The 18,023-nt window shown below is 36.9% G+C and overlaps 1 protein-coding gene across 5 annotated transcripts in view; it reads left to right on the forward strand.

The window, feature by feature from the left end:
* CAMSAP2 (calmodulin regulated spectrin associated protein family member 2) overlaps nucleotides 1–18,023 on the forward strand; it is a 99,204-nt gene that overhangs the window by 62,002 nt on the left and 19,179 nt on the right. For all 5 annotated transcript variants that reach the window (XM_026118489.2, XM_026118463.2, XM_026118473.2 and 2 more), the window contains 4 exons: nucleotides 1,485–1,626; nucleotides 4,903–5,042; nucleotides 15,446–15,539; nucleotides 16,625–16,718. In XM_026118489.2, the coding sequence (XP_025974274.1) occupies nucleotides 1,485–1,626; nucleotides 4,903–5,042; nucleotides 15,446–15,539; nucleotides 16,625–16,718 (470 nt within the window). The remainder of the gene's footprint in view (nucleotides 1–1,484; nucleotides 1,627–4,902; nucleotides 5,043–15,445; nucleotides 15,540–16,624; nucleotides 16,719–18,023) is intronic.

Below are 18,023 nucleotides of genomic sequence, written 5' to 3' on the forward strand. Positions count from 1 at the left end.
AAAGGCCAGCTCTCAGGTCTTTCAGATATTAATATGGTAAAGTAGAAGTTCCCTGGCCTAAATACGAGCACTTTTTTTTTCTAGAACTGGCATGTCTGTTATTGCCAGACTAGATTTATGCTTCTTGGGCCAGTTAGAGGACGCTGACATGCACTAAAGATAATCCCATCTGTTTCTTAGCGCAAATCTAGTGACGGTAAATATAGCCTTCAGGGTTAGTCTGTGGTTCGCATTCTTTTGCCAGCAAAGCTGGCTTGAACAGTTCCCACCCCACCCATGGAGCCTCCAGCACTGCCTGCTCCTTTGCTGCAGAAACAAAGGAGAGAGGGGAGAGATGTTTTAGCGGGATCAGTGGTTCTACCCACCGTGTGGCCCCATCAGCAGCTGCTCCAGCACAACCAAGAGAAAAGGGCAGGAGATAAGAAGTTTGCTCCAGCTTTGGAGTACGTTCCATTAGCTTATAGTCTGTAGTGTCCCCTACCACTTAATGTGGTATTAAAGAGTTTACAGGGTCCCTATGGAGAGCCTTCCAATTTAGCATATGTATCGAATAAAAATAGTGTAAAATTAACTCAGGAACAGTCTTGGTGTCATAGCTAGTTCTATGGAATGAAAAGAAAAGTAATCCTTCAGTACCGGTTTAAAACTAAAAAGTCTCAATAAATAATGTTAAGGAATTAAAATCTATGTCATAGTCTTTCACCTTCCTTTCTTTTCCTAGGAAGTAGTGAAAAGAGGTGATAAGAATAATTAATGACTTTTTAAGTAAGCCTCCCGCCCCCCAAAAAGCATGAGAATATATACATTGCAGCTATATGCTGTCTTGGTATTCTGAAATAGTGATCTGCATATACACGGAGTTGCTTTTCAAAATGTTTCCTTTTTGTAACTGAACTTTTTGTTTGATTGCCATAGCAGTCCTGACCATTAATGCTTCTCTATGTTTATGACTGTTTAATGACACACACTAGTAATAAAAATGGATTTCATCAAACGCAGATTTCCTTGTTTCAGGATCTGCCATTAGATCAGTTATGTGAATGAGATTTTGGGCTAGATTCTCAGGTGTTTTAACTTCATGAAGTCATTTGACCTGTCAGTAAACAGAAGTTATACTAGCTAAGAATTTGTCTTATTGTGTTTACACACAGATCATTTTTGATTGTATAATAATGAATGTTAAATGTAAAATAAATTATAGGATGTGACTTAAATTAGCATGTTATACAGAGGTCATCAATTTTTGGTAGTTTTGAAGGAAAGCCTCAATATTAGCATGTAGGCTTTTTTCCTCTTAGATTATTATTTACACCATTCAAAATGGGGCAAAATGTAAACAGCGTTAAGAAATTACCAAAGAATACTCAGTTATGTATTGAATACTGCCTTTTTGCTAATGGAGCACAAAACCTACAGTACCAGTCTCTTTCTTTGTAGGTTTCAGAGCCTCTGTCTCTTTTAATCTCTTTTTTTCTCTGTTGTAGGCTCGTTACAGGAAGGAGCAAACCTTGCTTAAGCAGCTGCCCTGCATTCCGTTGGTAGAGAATCTGCTGAAAGATGGTACAGATGGCTGTGCTTTAGCAGCCCTGATCCACTTCTACTGTCCAGATATCGTTAAACTGGAGGGTATGTGTTTTACGTGTCTTGTAAACAGATGTCTATAAAAGGTGAAATGTCTTTATTTGATATCCATGTAAAAGAGGATGCTAAGATATGATACGATACATAGGAGGTATAATTTGAGTGTGGCGGTAAGGGGTTTAATATTAACTTTGTGCTTATTTATTTTTGCTTTTAAATAAAAGAAACCAAGGTGTCCTTCTGTGTTTTGTTTACTTTTATGTTACTGTAGTAATATGAACGTATAAAGGAATTTTATTATAGATCTGTCTGTGTATTTTCATTTGGCAGCACATTTGCCTTCATGCTATAAAGCTTGAGACCTTCTGGAAAGCTCAGATTCTTGAAGCTGCATAAATGCTTTCTTGTGAATCTGAGCAGTTACAAATGTAAAACACAGAAGGATCGCTTCTTTCTATTTCAGGTAGTCTAGCGCTGTATAGCTGCACTGCGTGGTAAATAGTTGCTCTGTATTCTGGGCTTTTAGTTCGCTTGATATTTAACTGTATCGTTGATAAGGAAAACAAAAATATGTAGTGTAGAACATATTGGTATCATGTGGTCCTGTATAGTAATTGGTTGTGATGAAGAGCAGCTTCATCTTGTTCTTTTGCTCTGCGGCCTGGTTAAAGTCACATCTTCCTCCTGGCAACTGTGAGCCTCATGTGCTTGTAAAATGTCTTGGCAGCTAACGCCCATCATTTTCTGCCTATGTTTTGTCTGTGATACCTTTGATGTCGTGGGAACACTTATACAGAAGCATCCTGAGAAATCCAGGAATACGAACAAGGGAATAAAGCTTGCAAAGGACTGAAATCTGAAATTCATATGCACAACCACTTTATAGGAAGTTTCCAGCACAGTAGGCATTGAAGATGAAAGACACTAGGACTGCATGCGCATTCACCATTCTTCAGTCTGTGAATTTGAAAAATACAACTTTGAATTTACATAAATGTTGCAGCCAAACATATACTATTGTATCTCATTAGAGAAGAGTTAAAACTTGGGTTGTATTGAATCTGGGGTAATACCTAATTCCTTCTTGCTGTTTTAGCATGGGTGGAAATATGGAATGCCCAAAGGATCTTGTAGGTATTGCAGGACCACACATATACGTAGTAACAGACTCCTCCAGTATCTGATTTTCAGCACAGTGAAACGCGACAAGGCTTGTGTCATCTTTGGAACATTAGCTCTGACGTTTTTGTTCAGGTGTCCTGACATCATCCTCGCTAAAGATGTACAAACATGCATGAGTGTTGTTGTCTCAGGAGTAAATTCAACGATACTCTGAAGCAACTCAGAGCACTATAAAAGACTTTGTCCACCTTCACTGTATTTAAACAATATCATTTTTGGTGTATGTTAAATTTCACTGAGAATTTATTCCATATGGAACTGAGGAAGGGAGCTAAGAGAAATACATGTGCAAAAGCACTCAAAAATGCATTAACAAATGAAAAAATCCCATGAATCCAGAATTTTCTGTGATCTGAAACATGGTCTCTTTTCATCACAACTTTCAAATTTAGGTTTCCTTCTAGGACTATAGGACTGGAAAGGACTTCCTATCTCAGAGAGTCCAGAAATTTGCTATTGTTCAAAATTATATTATCTCTTTCATGAATTTACCATGTTCTGTCTTAAAGCTGTCCAGCATTTCTAAATCTATACACTTAGTCAGACTGTTGCAGAGCTCCACTTCTTACGTGGTTATAATCGTATTCTTGTTTTCTACCTAAACGTACTTGGAGCCTGTCTATACATGCATTTGTTATTGTTCCAGTAGTGCCCTTTGGGTTGAATAGCTTCTCCTAATCCGATGTCTGTGTTTTTGATATACTTGCTTTCTTCTGTTTTGCCCAGGCTGGCTGAACCAAGCTTTCTCAGTCTCCCCTTCTGAAGTGGATTTCCATTCTTGTCGTTATCCTCAATAGTCTTCCTCTGCAACTATTCCAGTTTTGGTTAATCTTTCTTGAATATAAATGGCCATAATTGTACACAGAAATCCAGACTTGTACAGTACTTCCCTGTCACTACTGGAAGTACATTTCCTGATGCATTTTAGCATCATAGTTGCTTTCTTTAAAGCTGCATAGCTCATAAACATCTTGACATTGGCTAATACAGAATACCTCCCTACTCTATATCACTTTCAACTGGTAAATCACATTAGAATTTTATTGGATCCAAATGCATGACTTGGCATTTTCTACTGTTAAATTTAATTTCATTTCTGTCAGTTAAGTCAAAGATTTTTTTTCCATACTTCTTGTACTGAGGGGCTGAGGTGATGGGATATTTATGAATCCTTCAGTATGGGGATCTTTATCATGCTAGTGTCAAAGTAGATTCCTTGTCTGGAGAAAGTCGTCTGCTGTGAACACTTTAAAATTGTGATGCGGAGCTCTGTCCTACACCATTGCTTTAGGAAGAAAATCTAATGCTTGCTCTGGAAGTGTGTTTATTTTCTTTTCTTTCTTCAGTTTTTTTTATAAGGACTGCCTTCTTTCTAGGATGTTATTACTGCTATTTAATCTTCCAAAAAGCATCTATAAAAAAGAGAACAGAAGGTTACTTGGGCATAAATAGTATTCAGAGGATACTCTACAACACTAATCCATTCACTGTTGCTGCTCCATTGTCTTTAAATAGCACTTTCAAAGAGAGAGAGGTAATATTAATGTTAGAGGCTTTTGATCCTTGTAAAATTGCATATCAAACATGTGAATACACAAAAATGAATACATAAGGCTCAACTGATGCTTCTTTTATGGGAGGATCCAGATTTAATAGCATTAAAATGCGCTCTCAGGTCCCTGTGCAAAGAGAATTCGTGTATCTGGGGAGTTTTGTGGAAAAGGATACATTTCCTATTGTTATTTGAGTATAGAAAATCTAATTGGAAAAATGTCTATTATTGATTAAATAAAATTTTTCACTGTCTGAAAACACCAGGACTTGGAGCATAACCTCTGTTTTTGCAAGAGGCAAAGCAGAAAAAAATCAGAGCAGTTGTCTATAGTGAAAAATAAAACTCATTTATGTTTAGAAAAATGTCTAAAGATGTAAAACTGTGTTAAGATAAAATATAATGTGTTGTCATTTCTTAAGTTTCTTAAATAGAAAAATAAGTCTCCTGTTAAATAAAAAAAAAATTAATTGAAATTAAATTTGTATCAAATTTATCACAAAAATGCTTAGCAGTTGTTATGTGAAAAGCACTTCTGTTCAGATCTGTAACTATATGTAATCTTTGCTTATATTCTTCCTTTCTAGATATTTGTTTGAAAGAGACAATGTCTTTGGCTGACAGCCTGTACAATCTACAGTTGATTCAAGAATTTTGCCAGGAATACCTTAACCAGTGTTGTCATTTCAGTCTCGAAGATATGCTCTATGCAGCTTCCTCAGTAAAGGTAAAAAACGAAAACAAACAAACAAACCCTACTGTACACAGTAATGTTTTATTTATCCTTTTCTTGGTCTACTGCTATGCAGCTAAGTGAGAAAGAGCATTGCATCTGTTGCGGTATAGTATGCAACACAAATTTCGGCTGCATGTAAGACGATCTTCTTTTGATAGTTAGGTTAGTCTAATAGTAGTATTTTAAAAAGAACACTTATGAAAACATCTATAAAAATTTGATTTTGTGCAAAATGATTTCACACCTTATATTCTTTTTTCTTATTTGTTAAAGCAAGCGTGCAGTCTGTAATATTTCTACAAAAATGTAATGGTGATCTCTGTGAGTTTTAATTTATTAAGGCTTTCAGATGATAGAATTTTAAAGCGTTGTTTCTGGAGTTACTACTCACTCACCTTATTCATTTCTATGTACACAGTGATAATTTTTATCTTTTTAACCTTAAAGGTTTTTCACTTTTGTCAATGTGCTATGTTTTAAACAGACTGCTTTTTTTTTCAGTTCACACATTTTTTTGGCTTTCCTTAGTAAATTTCATTGAAAAATCTAATAGTTTTTGTGCCTGGATCTTTGTTAGAGCAGAAGCAGGTATTCTAAGTTATCTAGTTGTTTGAATAAGTAACTTATCATTTTTAGTTATTCCAGCCTTTTTAGAAAGAAAAATTCTTTTTGCTTGTTATATCATTTTTAAAGTCTGTGTGGAAAGTCAAAGAGTAATTGAATTTCTTTCCTAATTGCAAGTCTTATTTTTCATTCTTGTGTTTCTTTAAGATTTTTCTCTATATAAAACATTCTTCGTTTGCTTAAGATTCTTGTTGGTCTGCCTTTAGGGAGTGAAATATTATTTTTTTGGAGTCAGCATATCCTTTGCAGATGGTATGCAATTGGTTTCTAAGTATCTGGGTCATTCCACTGCTTTCTATGATCTTTACAGCAATCTCACAAGCTGAGTCACAGAGGCCAGAGCCTGAATACGGCTTTGTTGTCTCCTGTAGGGTTGAGCCCAATCCTTTTCAAATAAGTAATGAGCTATCAGGATGAGTAAGGGCAGTAGGATCAGGCCACTTAAGTCTAGACTACTTAGCTGTTGCTGTTGTTTTGTGCATGCCAAATTGTTTAGTGACTGCTTTCAGTCAGGTTTTGTTATTTTTAGTTTTCAGATACAGTAATCTACCTACATCCTTAAAAAAAAAATGTTGTATTGCAGTCCCTCTTGTTGCTTAGGTCTTTGCTTTCCCAACGTACAGTGGATTATCTCAAGTAGAATTCCTTCATTGTATTTTGATCATTTCTCCCTGCCCACAGGTATCTAGAATAAATGGAATTCATGAATCGTCAGGTTCACTGATGACAGTTAATAAGGCCAGTGTTTTATAGTAGGTGTGAAATAATTCACACCAGTATCCACTTTAAAGCTTTGATTTTAAAAAGTGACTATATTTAAATATTTTATCAAATTCACCTCAGACTTTACACTTCTAAAATGCCACAGACTCATTAATTTTGCTGTTTCTGAACAGTGTTTTTAGAGGGGATTTAGAGTTCTTTCAAAGATTTAGAGTATTTCTAGAACTGAGAAAGCCCTTTGTGATCATGTTTTTACAAGTTGCTGTGGTATGGATGCCTATTTAGATGGAAATGCTACAAGAAAGGCAGCCAAGTTTTTCTTTTAAACTTTGGCATGGAAACTCTGGCTAGTGCTATAAACTCTGTTCTTTATGTGTTTAGAAGTAATTTGCTTTCAAAATAAATTCACAGTTAAAGGAGCACTTTGTGAGCTTTCCACTGTGTCTGCTGGGAATAGCTTTTAATAAATGTATATATTCCTCTATGAATTTTATTGTCACTTCAAAAAAACATGTATTTGTAAATAGGTATTTTAAATGTGGCACATTAAAATGGTTAACAGAAACTGCCTTTATCTCATTCTAGAAAATTTATATAATTTTGAGTTTTAGGATTTATAGCAGAATGCCTTTGGGTATAGGTGTTAATCAGCAAAAATCTGTTTATTTTCAGGGTGACTAATACTGCATGGTAGGTGGCACTATGCTTTGGTTTAAAACTCTGTCAATCTCTGATATTGGCGACAGAAATAATAAAAAGAACCAAACTGGTGGTACGTTACAGGAAAAAACCTCAAGGAAAAAATAACGATTGGGTTTTTGGAATGACAGTGCTGTGCCTGGTGTGGTCCTAAAAATTACACTAGGTGCTCTGTCTTCGTACTAGTCTTTGGGAATAAAGGGAGCAGAGCCACTTTCTCTTAAAATGGGCAGGTAGAACATGCATTCTTCACATTCTTCACAAAGTATGCTGTGTTGTGCTATCATGCTGACTCAGGGTAGATTGTAGATAGCATGTGATAGCACAGAAATTCAGTGCAGGGCCTGACCAAGGTGATTGCTCCCACTTTTGTCTTTGGCATCAAAAAGCACAGAAAAAAAGTCAAGTTAATGTAAAACTGCACGTAACAGGCATTGAGAGTATTTGATGTAGGCTCTGAGATGCTGCAGCAGGTGAAACTGTTGACCTAGTTCTGTTTTAGCACAGAAAAGAAATAGACTTTGTCTGGATTTCTAGATAACTTTAATGTGTCTAAATCAAATGAAGTCAGAAAGAAAATTTGGTTGCCCCTCATTTGCCCCCTTCTCCTCCTCTAAGGAAAATACATTTGTGAAGTTCATGATAAGATGTTCTCTAAGGTAGAGCTACGGATGTTAAAGAAAAAAAATATTAGAACACGTTGCATGGATGTTTGAGGCACTACCAAGTGGGCCTCTAATGTTTTCTTTTTGTTTTACTTTGAGACAGGGAAATAACAAGTAGAGAGAGATGACCTAAAAATAACCAAAAAAATTTCTGAATCTTCCCTGCCTATTTAACAAGAAAAGATAGGAAATTTTGGATTTCTTCTTGGTTGTGTCAGATTGCTTTTTTGCCCTCATCTTCCCTGCTCCCTGCTCCTATATGCAATTTTATCCTATGGCAGGATTTTTTAATATTGTTCTTCACTTGTATCAGGGAGATGACATAGATCTGAAAGAGCTATCTTAAGAGACATCTCATCCTGTCTTGACATAGATGTGTTCTGCCTATCCAAAGAGCAAGTTTGTCGAAACGAGAGAACTTGCATAAAGTGAGTGCCTTCACATGGAGCACGAGCTGCCTTGCAGAACTGCAGAGACCTCTTTATTGCTTTGGCATAACTGCTGACTAGTGCTGCAGTGTAATTAGTCAGTGTGTAATATTAGTGGCTTGAATAAAGGTCTTACAGAATGTGTAATTCCTGACAGGATATCGTAAGGGACATGTATGGTCCCTGAAGAGAAAGGAAGAACACTTCTCACACGTTGTATTTGTCATGTGAGATATATATTGAAAGCATTGCTAAGGGGGCGGGGGGGAACATATTTAGTTTTGTAGTTTCTTCTTGAAGCTTTAGATCATTCTCTGCTAGTTTATTCTAGTAGGACCATAGGGCTCAGACCTAGGAACAAGTTATTGTGAGGTAAATATCAAAGAGGTACTGAGAGATATCTTGAATCATTTCATGTTTACCGTGGACAGAGAGCGCACGTAGGAACTTGGCATTGGATCAATGGACACAGAGTTAATTATTACCTGCTATAAGTGTTCCGATATCTGAGCTTTTGGAAAGGTTATTAATTAAAAATAGAATGGACCCATTATCAATAGCAGATAACTATTCACAGATTGCATTCACTTACTCCTTCGCACAGTTCACCTACGCGCTTGCTCGCTCATTGTTACTGGCTTGGAGCAGCAGCTGGGAGCTGGTGTTCTTCACCTGTATGTTCATCTGCCCAGCTGTTGGGTCATACCGGCACACCAGTGGCTCTTGGGAAGGTGTTCTTAGAAGCCCCTCAGGGAGTCTTTTGTTTCATTAGGAATATATGTAATCCTGTAGTCTTTATCTGCATATAGCAGCTACTGCCTTCTTGGATGTGGTGTGGGTTACCCAACCCGCTGAGGATGCTGGTGTGTGCTGGCGGCCTCGTACAGCTCTGGCCAACCCCTGGTATTCTGAGTGTTTCCGTTTTTGTGGGTTCACCGGGATCTCTGGATCCGTTCTTGGGAGATTTTCACGTGCTACCTCTCAGCGTGTACCTTTCCTCCCTCTGGCCTGCTGCTCTCTGGTACCTAGAGAGCATATGCATGCAAACTCACAAAAAAGGGGCTTTTATTCAGGAGAACGAAAGCTTTCTGAATGTTGAACTGAAATAATTCTGAGAGGTAACTGCTGTCACTCATATAAGAACGGTGTTCCTCTGACCTAAATGTGGGCAAGATTTTAAATTGTGCAGATTCAGAGCTAAGCAGGTGGAAAGTGTATCTTATTTTTGCACTTAGTTGCTAATCAGAGCAAACGGAACAAGTATCTGCTTGTCAGTAAGAATGAAGAGAGACTGCAGTGCCACAGCTTCCTTTTCTTTTCCCTGCAGAATATCTGGTGAATTCAGTCCTGTCTTAGGATAAAACTGCGTGTAGGAAAAGGGAGGAGGGAAGGTGAGGGTAAAAAAGCAAACAAATCTAAAGACTTGTTCTATTTTTATTGCATATATTTATATTTATTGCGTATGAGCACAGTTGAACTTTCTGATGTAATATTGATGGTGACTTTGTTAACAACATGAGTAAAAGCTGTAATTAGCTCTATGTCCTCCTGAAATGTGAAAAATACCATTTTAAATATGTCACATAAATTAGCCCTAGAAATTAAGGGCTACGCTTTGTCCACCAGTGTAGTGAAGCTTTCCCTCCAGTCTAGATATAAAAACCACTGTTAGCCCAAGCCTGAATTTGCCATTTAAGTCCACCTGACAGCACATATGGGCTCCTTAGGGACCTGGGAGAGCGGCTGGCTGTTTGGCGAGGCAGTTAGGTGCCTATGGTGGGAATTAGTCCAGGGACCTCCTTTCTAGCTAGCTGGTGTAAAATGACTCCAGATGAGGAATGAAAAGGAAGACTCAACCAGGGAACAGTGCTTTAAGAGAAGACTGCTCTCCTGAGAGGGACCAAATGTTCCCGACTCATTATTTAAAGGGAAGCAGAGTCATTTCCTTTCACTGCTGTTAATTGGGCAGTTGTCCCAGTGCCTTGTTCTGGTGGGAAATAAGGCATATTGGATTTTTCAACTCGAGTAGTTGTGGCATGCATTAATCTGTGGCAGGAGATATGACAGGCCCATAGCGTGTGGATCATGCGTAGAACTGTAATTTAGCCTTGTCCAGAGAGTGTGAAACGCTCCAATTTTCTTCAGTTTTGACACTTCTGTATCTCATAGCATATAAACTTTGGATTTGTATTTGAGGTAAATTACTTTCTTGGCCTACTGAACAGAGATTTTAATGTGCATCATGATGTGAATTTTACAGTGTATTTTTATGATCATTTTGAGAAAATTCCTGAATATGAATATGACTGCACTTCCATTCAAATTTAGGGGATTCAAGCTTGATTATAAATGATTTGTGTTTTTTTATTATATGTAGTTGTATATTTGTATTTTGTACTTATTATTCTCTAAATGTGCAGATCTAAAATCTGTAAATATTAAAAGGGATGTAATTTATTTTGAGTGGCAAGATTGGGCATACCATTCCTGTATTTTCCCAAAAAGTTCATGATTTATGTTAATTTAGCTAATTTGATTTAAAAACTCATCTCGATCCTAAAATTGCAGAGGAAGGAATAGAGAGATTAAAGGAAAAAAATTATCTGTTTCATATAAATTCTTACTAAACAAGCTAGCTCATATCTGCTTTAAAGATCTTCCAAACGATAAAACAATAGGACCGCTAAACAATAGGGCTTTTATTGAACAGTACCAGAAGATAAAATAAGATAAATAAGTAATACTATAAAATGTAACCAGTAGTACATTTTAGTACATCCAAGTAATGAACAACCTGCAAATAAGGTGGAAATATAAAATTGAAAAAATTAAATCAGAATGTTTAGCAAATGAAAGTGCATATGAAGCTGCAAGTCTGCCATCTGCTGCTCAGTATTTTTAACCAGTCTGAGCTGTGTTCACAGCTTAGTATTTTTTTCAATACTCTTAAAATACTGTTATGCTTCTGAATAGTTCTGTGTATAAGTGCATGTGATAATCATGTGGCAAGCTATTAGAAGCTTAGTTGGGTATAATCAAGACAAAATCTCTGGAAATAACATCTATGTTCTTTCCAGCCCTGGGTAGTAGTATTACTACAGACCCACAATTAATTTTTCCAAAGAAAATAAGATATTGATTCTCTGTCTTCCCTTTTGATTATTATTATTATTAACATTCCCTTCTGACTACAAATCACGTGAGAGAGAAGGCAGGTTCCAGGTTACCCTCAGATGTAATCCACGTGCTATATAAAGAACATCTTTCCCCTGTTTTCTGGCGCCTGGTCTTTACTCCAGAGAAACAGAGTAAAATACAGTATGAAATGCAGTCACTAAGCTTGGGTGCTTTTGCCTCGGCACCGTTTGCACCTGCTGAAGTCCTCTGTCATTTGAAGGACGCTGCCCACCTTTCGTCATGTTTGGGAGGAGCGACCAGAAAGGCCTGCTGCTTGTGTCTAGAGAAACAGAAAGGTCAATGCCTGTAGCCAGAGTGAGATTTTTAGAGTTTTGTTTTATAAATTTAAACATAAATTGAGTACAAAGAATACCTGAAACATCAACCGTACTCCTGAGTTTATTCATAGTCCGTGATGACCACAGACCTATAAGTATGAAGTGGATGCATTCAGATAGGTGACGGTCACCTAGGCAAGCGTATTGATTGAGCTGAAACGTACGACTGTGTATCTGTTTTACACACAAGACGATTAACCCCCCCCCGAAACTAGGCCTCTACCTCACCATCAGACATCTAAAGTAGCCTGAGTTTCGAGCAGGCTGTGCAGCCAACAGTTTCATTTTTGCGTCAGTAAATACTGCCTTGGTGATTCTGGAAACACAAGGCTGTCTTTCATTAGCTCAGGACCGCACAGCAAATATTCTCAGAAAGAATCAGAGTTCTTCATAAAATGGTCGTACTATATTAAACACAGCTTTTCAACATACACATAAAAAATCAGAATGTTTAAATACAATATTCTTTCATATGGGACAAAGCTACAACTAGAATGTTTTATAATTTTTTATGATAAGAAGTGTTAAGCTAAAAAAGTAAAAATTTGAGGGGAGGGAAGAGAAGAATGAAAGTATTAATGGCTGGCATAGGAAAAATCATGTTTTTCCTGAAAGGTCTGTCTGACTTTTCTCTTTATGAATATTACTTTCCTAAAGAAGTCAGTCTGTTATACCAAAATGCTATGCATAACATTTTGTTTGAATGGAAAAGCTTTTGCTATAAATTTTTCCTCATTCAATTACTGTTGTGCTGAATGAGCAGAGACAGGTTTTTTTCCTGGTCTATTTATAGCTTATATTTAATAACTATGGCAACATCTGGTTTCTCTTCATCATCTACAAAAATCTATGAGCAGCTTTCACTCCCAGAGTATCTCTTCCCTGGAGTGAAGGCTTACCGACACAGGAATATTCAGAAAAATAAGTCTGAATCAAAAGTGACAAATAGAAATGTTCAAAATGCTGTATTTTCAAAGTTACTGATAGAAAATTGAGGTGATCCATTTGTTACTACATGTTTTTGTTACAAATTTTTGTTTATTTTTAAAGGTATTCTTACTTCTAAAGTCTGTGATTTGTTTCTGAAAGAAAATGATACTCTGTTTAGAATTTTTGTCAGACATTTTCTTGCACTCTTAAGACTTTGAGGTACACGTTTCTGAGGAAATCAAATGAATGTATCAGTTGAATTTGAGGAACTGAAAACATAGTGAAGCTGTAAAGGAAGTATTTTGTAGTCTGGATACAATTTTTAAATTGGGTACATACTTTGCAGGCATAAACCAGGTGTGCTCCGATGTACAGTTAAACATTGAATGTGAGCAGTCTTCCCTATTTACACAGGTATATACTTTGGTGGAGAATTAGTAGATGCATCACAGAATACAAAGCAGTTTTCTTCTCTGTGTCTTTTTTAAGGAGATTCCTTATTACCAATGGAAGACCAAAAACTTTTGTCTTGCTGCTTACATTTTTCTCCACCTGTAGCTAGTGAATTGATAGCAGAAGACTTACAACCTTACAGGCATGTGTCTGAACCAATAGAAAATGTTTTCATTCAGAAACAAACAAAAAAATTAAAACAGAAACTCTGTACCACTGATTTTACTTTCTCAGGATTTGTCTTATTTTTGTTAAAGAACTGTCAACTAACTCATTTTCTATGTTCTTGCAACTCTGCAATCTGTTAGCTGATGTTCAACACCCCACATTCCCGTAATAGCCTTCAGAAAAGAGCTAACACATACAGTGGTATGTAGGTCTTTTTTTCCCCACAGAGTTCTGTGGAATTGAATGAGTATGTTATTTGTAAGTTTAAATTAAAATTTTTTTAAGACTTTACATGAGTGCTATTTCAGGACCCCAGCTGCAGTTCGTAGTCTGCAGCAGGGTTTTCTTGGAGCCAAATGTAGCCCTTACTGCTAACAAGGTGCTGGAAATGAGAAAAATGTCCCAGGTTCCAGTAACTGGTTAGACAAATATAGTTCATATGTATAAAGACTGCGCTATTAATATCTCTTATAGCAAAGTCTGTTCTTCAGCCACATAGAAAATGTAGCAGCCGTCTCCTTTCCAAAGAGCCCAATAAGAGCTGTCCCTGATCGCACCAGCAGTTGCCTGGCGCGGGAGCTGCCTCTCACCACAGCGGGCAAGAGCGGATGCCGAAGCAAGTGCAGAAGTTTCTTCGAAAGTTTTCTCTGAAACAAGTAATTAAATAAATTCCCCCTTTCCCTGAGAGGCTATTTTCACTTAATTTCATTCTCCAAGAATAATAGAGAGAGAGAGAGTGCCTGATAGTTTACTGTAAAAATGCTAGCTTTGTCAAGCGCAGAAGGGTTTATAGGACCAAATATTAAAGCTTTTAATTTTAAAAAGTCACATGAAAATATCTTCCTGGATTTCAACATTAGTTTATAAATTGCAAGTGCTCCTGGTGTTATATTAATTTCTAAATATTAAACCATTAAGTCTTTTGATTTATTTTTTTCCTCTCTGAGCTGCATGAAATGTTAAATGAAAATAGCAGTAAATGGAGAAAATACACTGGATATTTGAAATTATTCAGTATTAATGACATGGAAAAAGTGGCTAAGGACACTTGCTTTTGTAAGTGTTGTTAGCTAGACATTATTGGGTTTTATTGCAGAGTGTTTTTTTAAACAAACTGATCTAAAAATTGTTTAATTATGGTTTCTTAATTTAACGTATAAGTAGAGGTTTGTGTCTTCTTAAGACTGGTGACATAACTCGGTGTGCCTGTTTGAGCCTGCTCAGGCCTGGAAGCTTGTTAGTCTTATTCAAACATATATTGACATTTCTGGGTATGATGTAGTACTGAACCATATGGACTTAACAGCTCAGCTCAGTGATCATTTGATCTCTGAACTCCTTTCCCACAACAGCCAACAAACCTTCTGGTCTTTTTGTACCCATTGCTGTGTGCTCTGGTAGCCGAAACTGCTGCTACTGCCACTACTACTGCCTAACCTTGTTCTTCTGCCCTGTTGATTTCCTTTGTTTGTGTCACCAGTTGTTTCAACCTTTTCACCTGTTTTTACCTCTGTGTTCAAATCCGGCAACACCCACAGTTTGTCTCTCGTAGCTGTGTAATGGTAGCACCAGAAATACAGAACCCCTTCTGTAGGTACATTAAGGATATATTCAGTGCGGATAGATCTTTGGAGTTAAATCCTTGTCCTAACTGGCTTGCGTTGAACAAATGCTGCTGATGATTTTTGTTCTGCTTTAAAGACTTGTAAATTTGGGTAGATCTTCACAAATGTGGCAAAAAGCACTTGCTTGACACAAGGTCTGAGTCAAATTTTTGCACCAGTTTCTTGTATGAAAAAGCTCTGAAAATGTTATCACCAAGCCTTGCAAAACAATGGACTTTCCACTAATCTTTTTTGCTGAAATGGCTGATCCATTTTGGCAGGCATCCATTTCTACCCATCCTGTGCCTCTCTACCCAGCTCCAAGTCATCCCACCTGAGCATATGAGCGTTATGAAGTATTTCAGCCCAAATGGTTACAATCTGGTCAAATTAAAAGTTTTCAGTAGTTGATGTTATGAAATATATGCCTGTGCTTGCGCATTACTGATCTTATTTTCCAAGTAATCAGTAGAGAGGAGAATGGAAACTAGATGAGATACAGGAACATATGCTGAGTGCTGTGTAACCCATCTTTTTGCAGTTAAGGCTTATATCTTGACATAAATTTATCTTTCTTCTTTGCAGAGCAACTACATGGTATTCATGGCAGAACTGTTCTGGTGGTTTGAAGTGGTGAAGCCATCATTTGTACAACCTCGTGTTGTTGGGCATCCCCAAGGTAATTATTTTTAATATGAGTGTGTTTTTAATATGTATGTGTTCAAATTGCCATTGTATTGACAAAGATAGTGTACATTTCAGTTAACAGGATTTGGATGTGTACCACCCCCTCAAGGAAAGAGAAGCATACTTTTTCCTCATGTTAATCTTCTTCGCATCTCATAAATCATAAGTAGATTATGTTGTTACAAAAAAAAAATCTTTTGGATCATTGTGGTATAATCACTTGCAAATTTTTCTAACCTAGACAAGCCTAGATTCCATTTATGCCCATGCAGCCATTACAAACGTAATAAGGAGCCAAGAACAAAATTTAGCCTGAGGAACTTGCATTGCTGAGAAGAAGGTACCAAGAGAAAGGACCGTAAATTTGGGGGAAGTAGGCAAATAGTCCATTGCAGGCTTGCATTTTGCACCTGGGTGCAAAGGCACAGTCTTGTCAGAAAATTCTCAAATGTAAAAATCCACCTCTCAGGTATATTTTGAGATCTGTTAGTGAGTGCAGAGTCATGGTAATTCAAACATTCATACAGTAATGCCATGACTGTCTCTCTGAGAACTAGGAAGATGTTTCCATCGTGTGGGTTTTTACACTTTTTTTTTCTCCTGTTTACATGCTTTATAACACACGAACTATCTGATTTAAAACTTTTAAACATTTCTGACTAACTTAAGATATTGTTAACTAATTTAGCATATGACCAAAATAATACTTTCTAGCTGAAAAGTTGGTTTAAGGGTTTGGGCAAAAAAAGATTTTAATCGGAAAAATTTCTTTCAAAAAAAAAAGTCTTGTACACTTTTAATTTTGTGGCTTTCTTTCAGTATTTTATTTATTATTTCTTCCCTTGTCTTCTCTAGTCCTTTTTTCATTCTCCATTTCCTTAATCAGAGACAATAAGGGAACTTTAGAGATAAGTCAAGCTGAAAGGAAGTGACTTTTTTTTTATTAAAAAATAGAACCAATGAAAATTCTAAAAATCTTTGAAAATGATTTCTTCAGATTATTTCAGATAGCTTTTCTAATTTAGATTTTAACTGAATACTAAACTATGATAATTTGAGCTTCATTCTTTCTGGCAGCTGAACCTATAAAAGATGCATCTTCTGCTCGCAGTTTGAATGCTAACAGAAGAAATTATGTCGATGGGCCTTGTGGTTCTGACTTCGTAGCCAGGTAATGTCAGAGAATCATTGGTACTGGTTCACAGTCTTCTCCCTTCTATTCAAAATCAAACATGGTTTTTATTTTGTCATGTTCAAGGATTGAATTACCAAATATAATAACTAGAATTTGGAGAGAGCAGAGTCTTGTCCTGCTGCATGGCAAGCAACCTACAGTGAATGCTCGCCACCTCAAGCAATCTACAGTTAATGCTTGCCGCCTCTTGTCTTACCAGTTTCCAAAACAGCACTTACCACTCAGCAGAGAAGTATCACATGGCTTCTTTGTGCCCCTGAGTTTAAATGTGGAGCAGCTGAGCATTGTGGTCAAGGAAAATACCCTGTTCAGGATCCCCACTGTAGCCACCCTAAGTCACTCAACATTCAGTGAACAGAAAGGCAAATACAAAACATGAGTTTATGTTACTGCAGTATAAGATTTCGGACTCTTCTAGGCAGATACACAAGAAGAAATTTTAAAAATGCCTTTTAGCTACTTGTGCTTTATTTTAGCCTGAAGAGATTCTCTTTATTGTATGCAGCTAAAAACTTGTCAGAATTGTTGGTAGCGTTGAAGCCTTCTCCTGACCTGCCTGGCTTTGTTGTTCTCTGATCAGGATATGGATCTGAAGACAAGCTTGTATTTGTGTATCCACTTTCTCCTGGGGGATTTCATTGAAAGCCCAAACTTCTGTAAAATTTGTTGCATTCTATGAAATGTAAGAACATATCAAGATACCAGTTTGATTTTTGACATATAAACATGCTGTAAAAGCACTAAGAATGGCTTGGTACTTAATTTGAGTATAAGTTAATTGTAACCCACTTTGTATAGAATTGTTCCTACAGTCCCTCCTAAATCCCTGGAAGGGTTTTAAACTTCAGGATGTCACTCCTATAACATAAACTGAAAATCTCATTTGAATTTTGAAGGTGCAGGTCTAATAGTTCTGGCTAGAACCAGTTGTGGTTGTAATAGCTGTGCACTAGCCACATTTTGGGGTCATGGACCAGCTTTCCTTTAATGATCCAATGTTGTATAGTCTTTGGGATACTTATTTACATAAAGGAATCAAATTTATTGCCACTTGTTTGGACTCATTAGCAGAGATTGCTGATCAACAAAACTGGGAGCAAACAATAAATCAAACCTACTTGTGATATGAATGTAGAATCAGAGCTGTAGTCTCCCAAGGATTAGGAGTGTGTCAGAGGCAAAGATATCGAAGTTTTGCTGACAGCTACAGTGGTCATTAACCAAAAGTGGCTGCCTGAGATTTAAGTGGCTAAAAGTAGCCTGGGAAATATGCGGAGGAAA

The sequence above is a fragment of the Dromaius novaehollandiae genome, chromosome 8 (assembly GCF_036370855.1).
Source record: "Dromaius novaehollandiae isolate bDroNov1 chromosome 8, bDroNov1.hap1, whole genome shotgun sequence".
NCBI lineage: Eukaryota > Metazoa > Chordata > Aves > Casuariiformes > Dromaiidae > Dromaius > Dromaius novaehollandiae.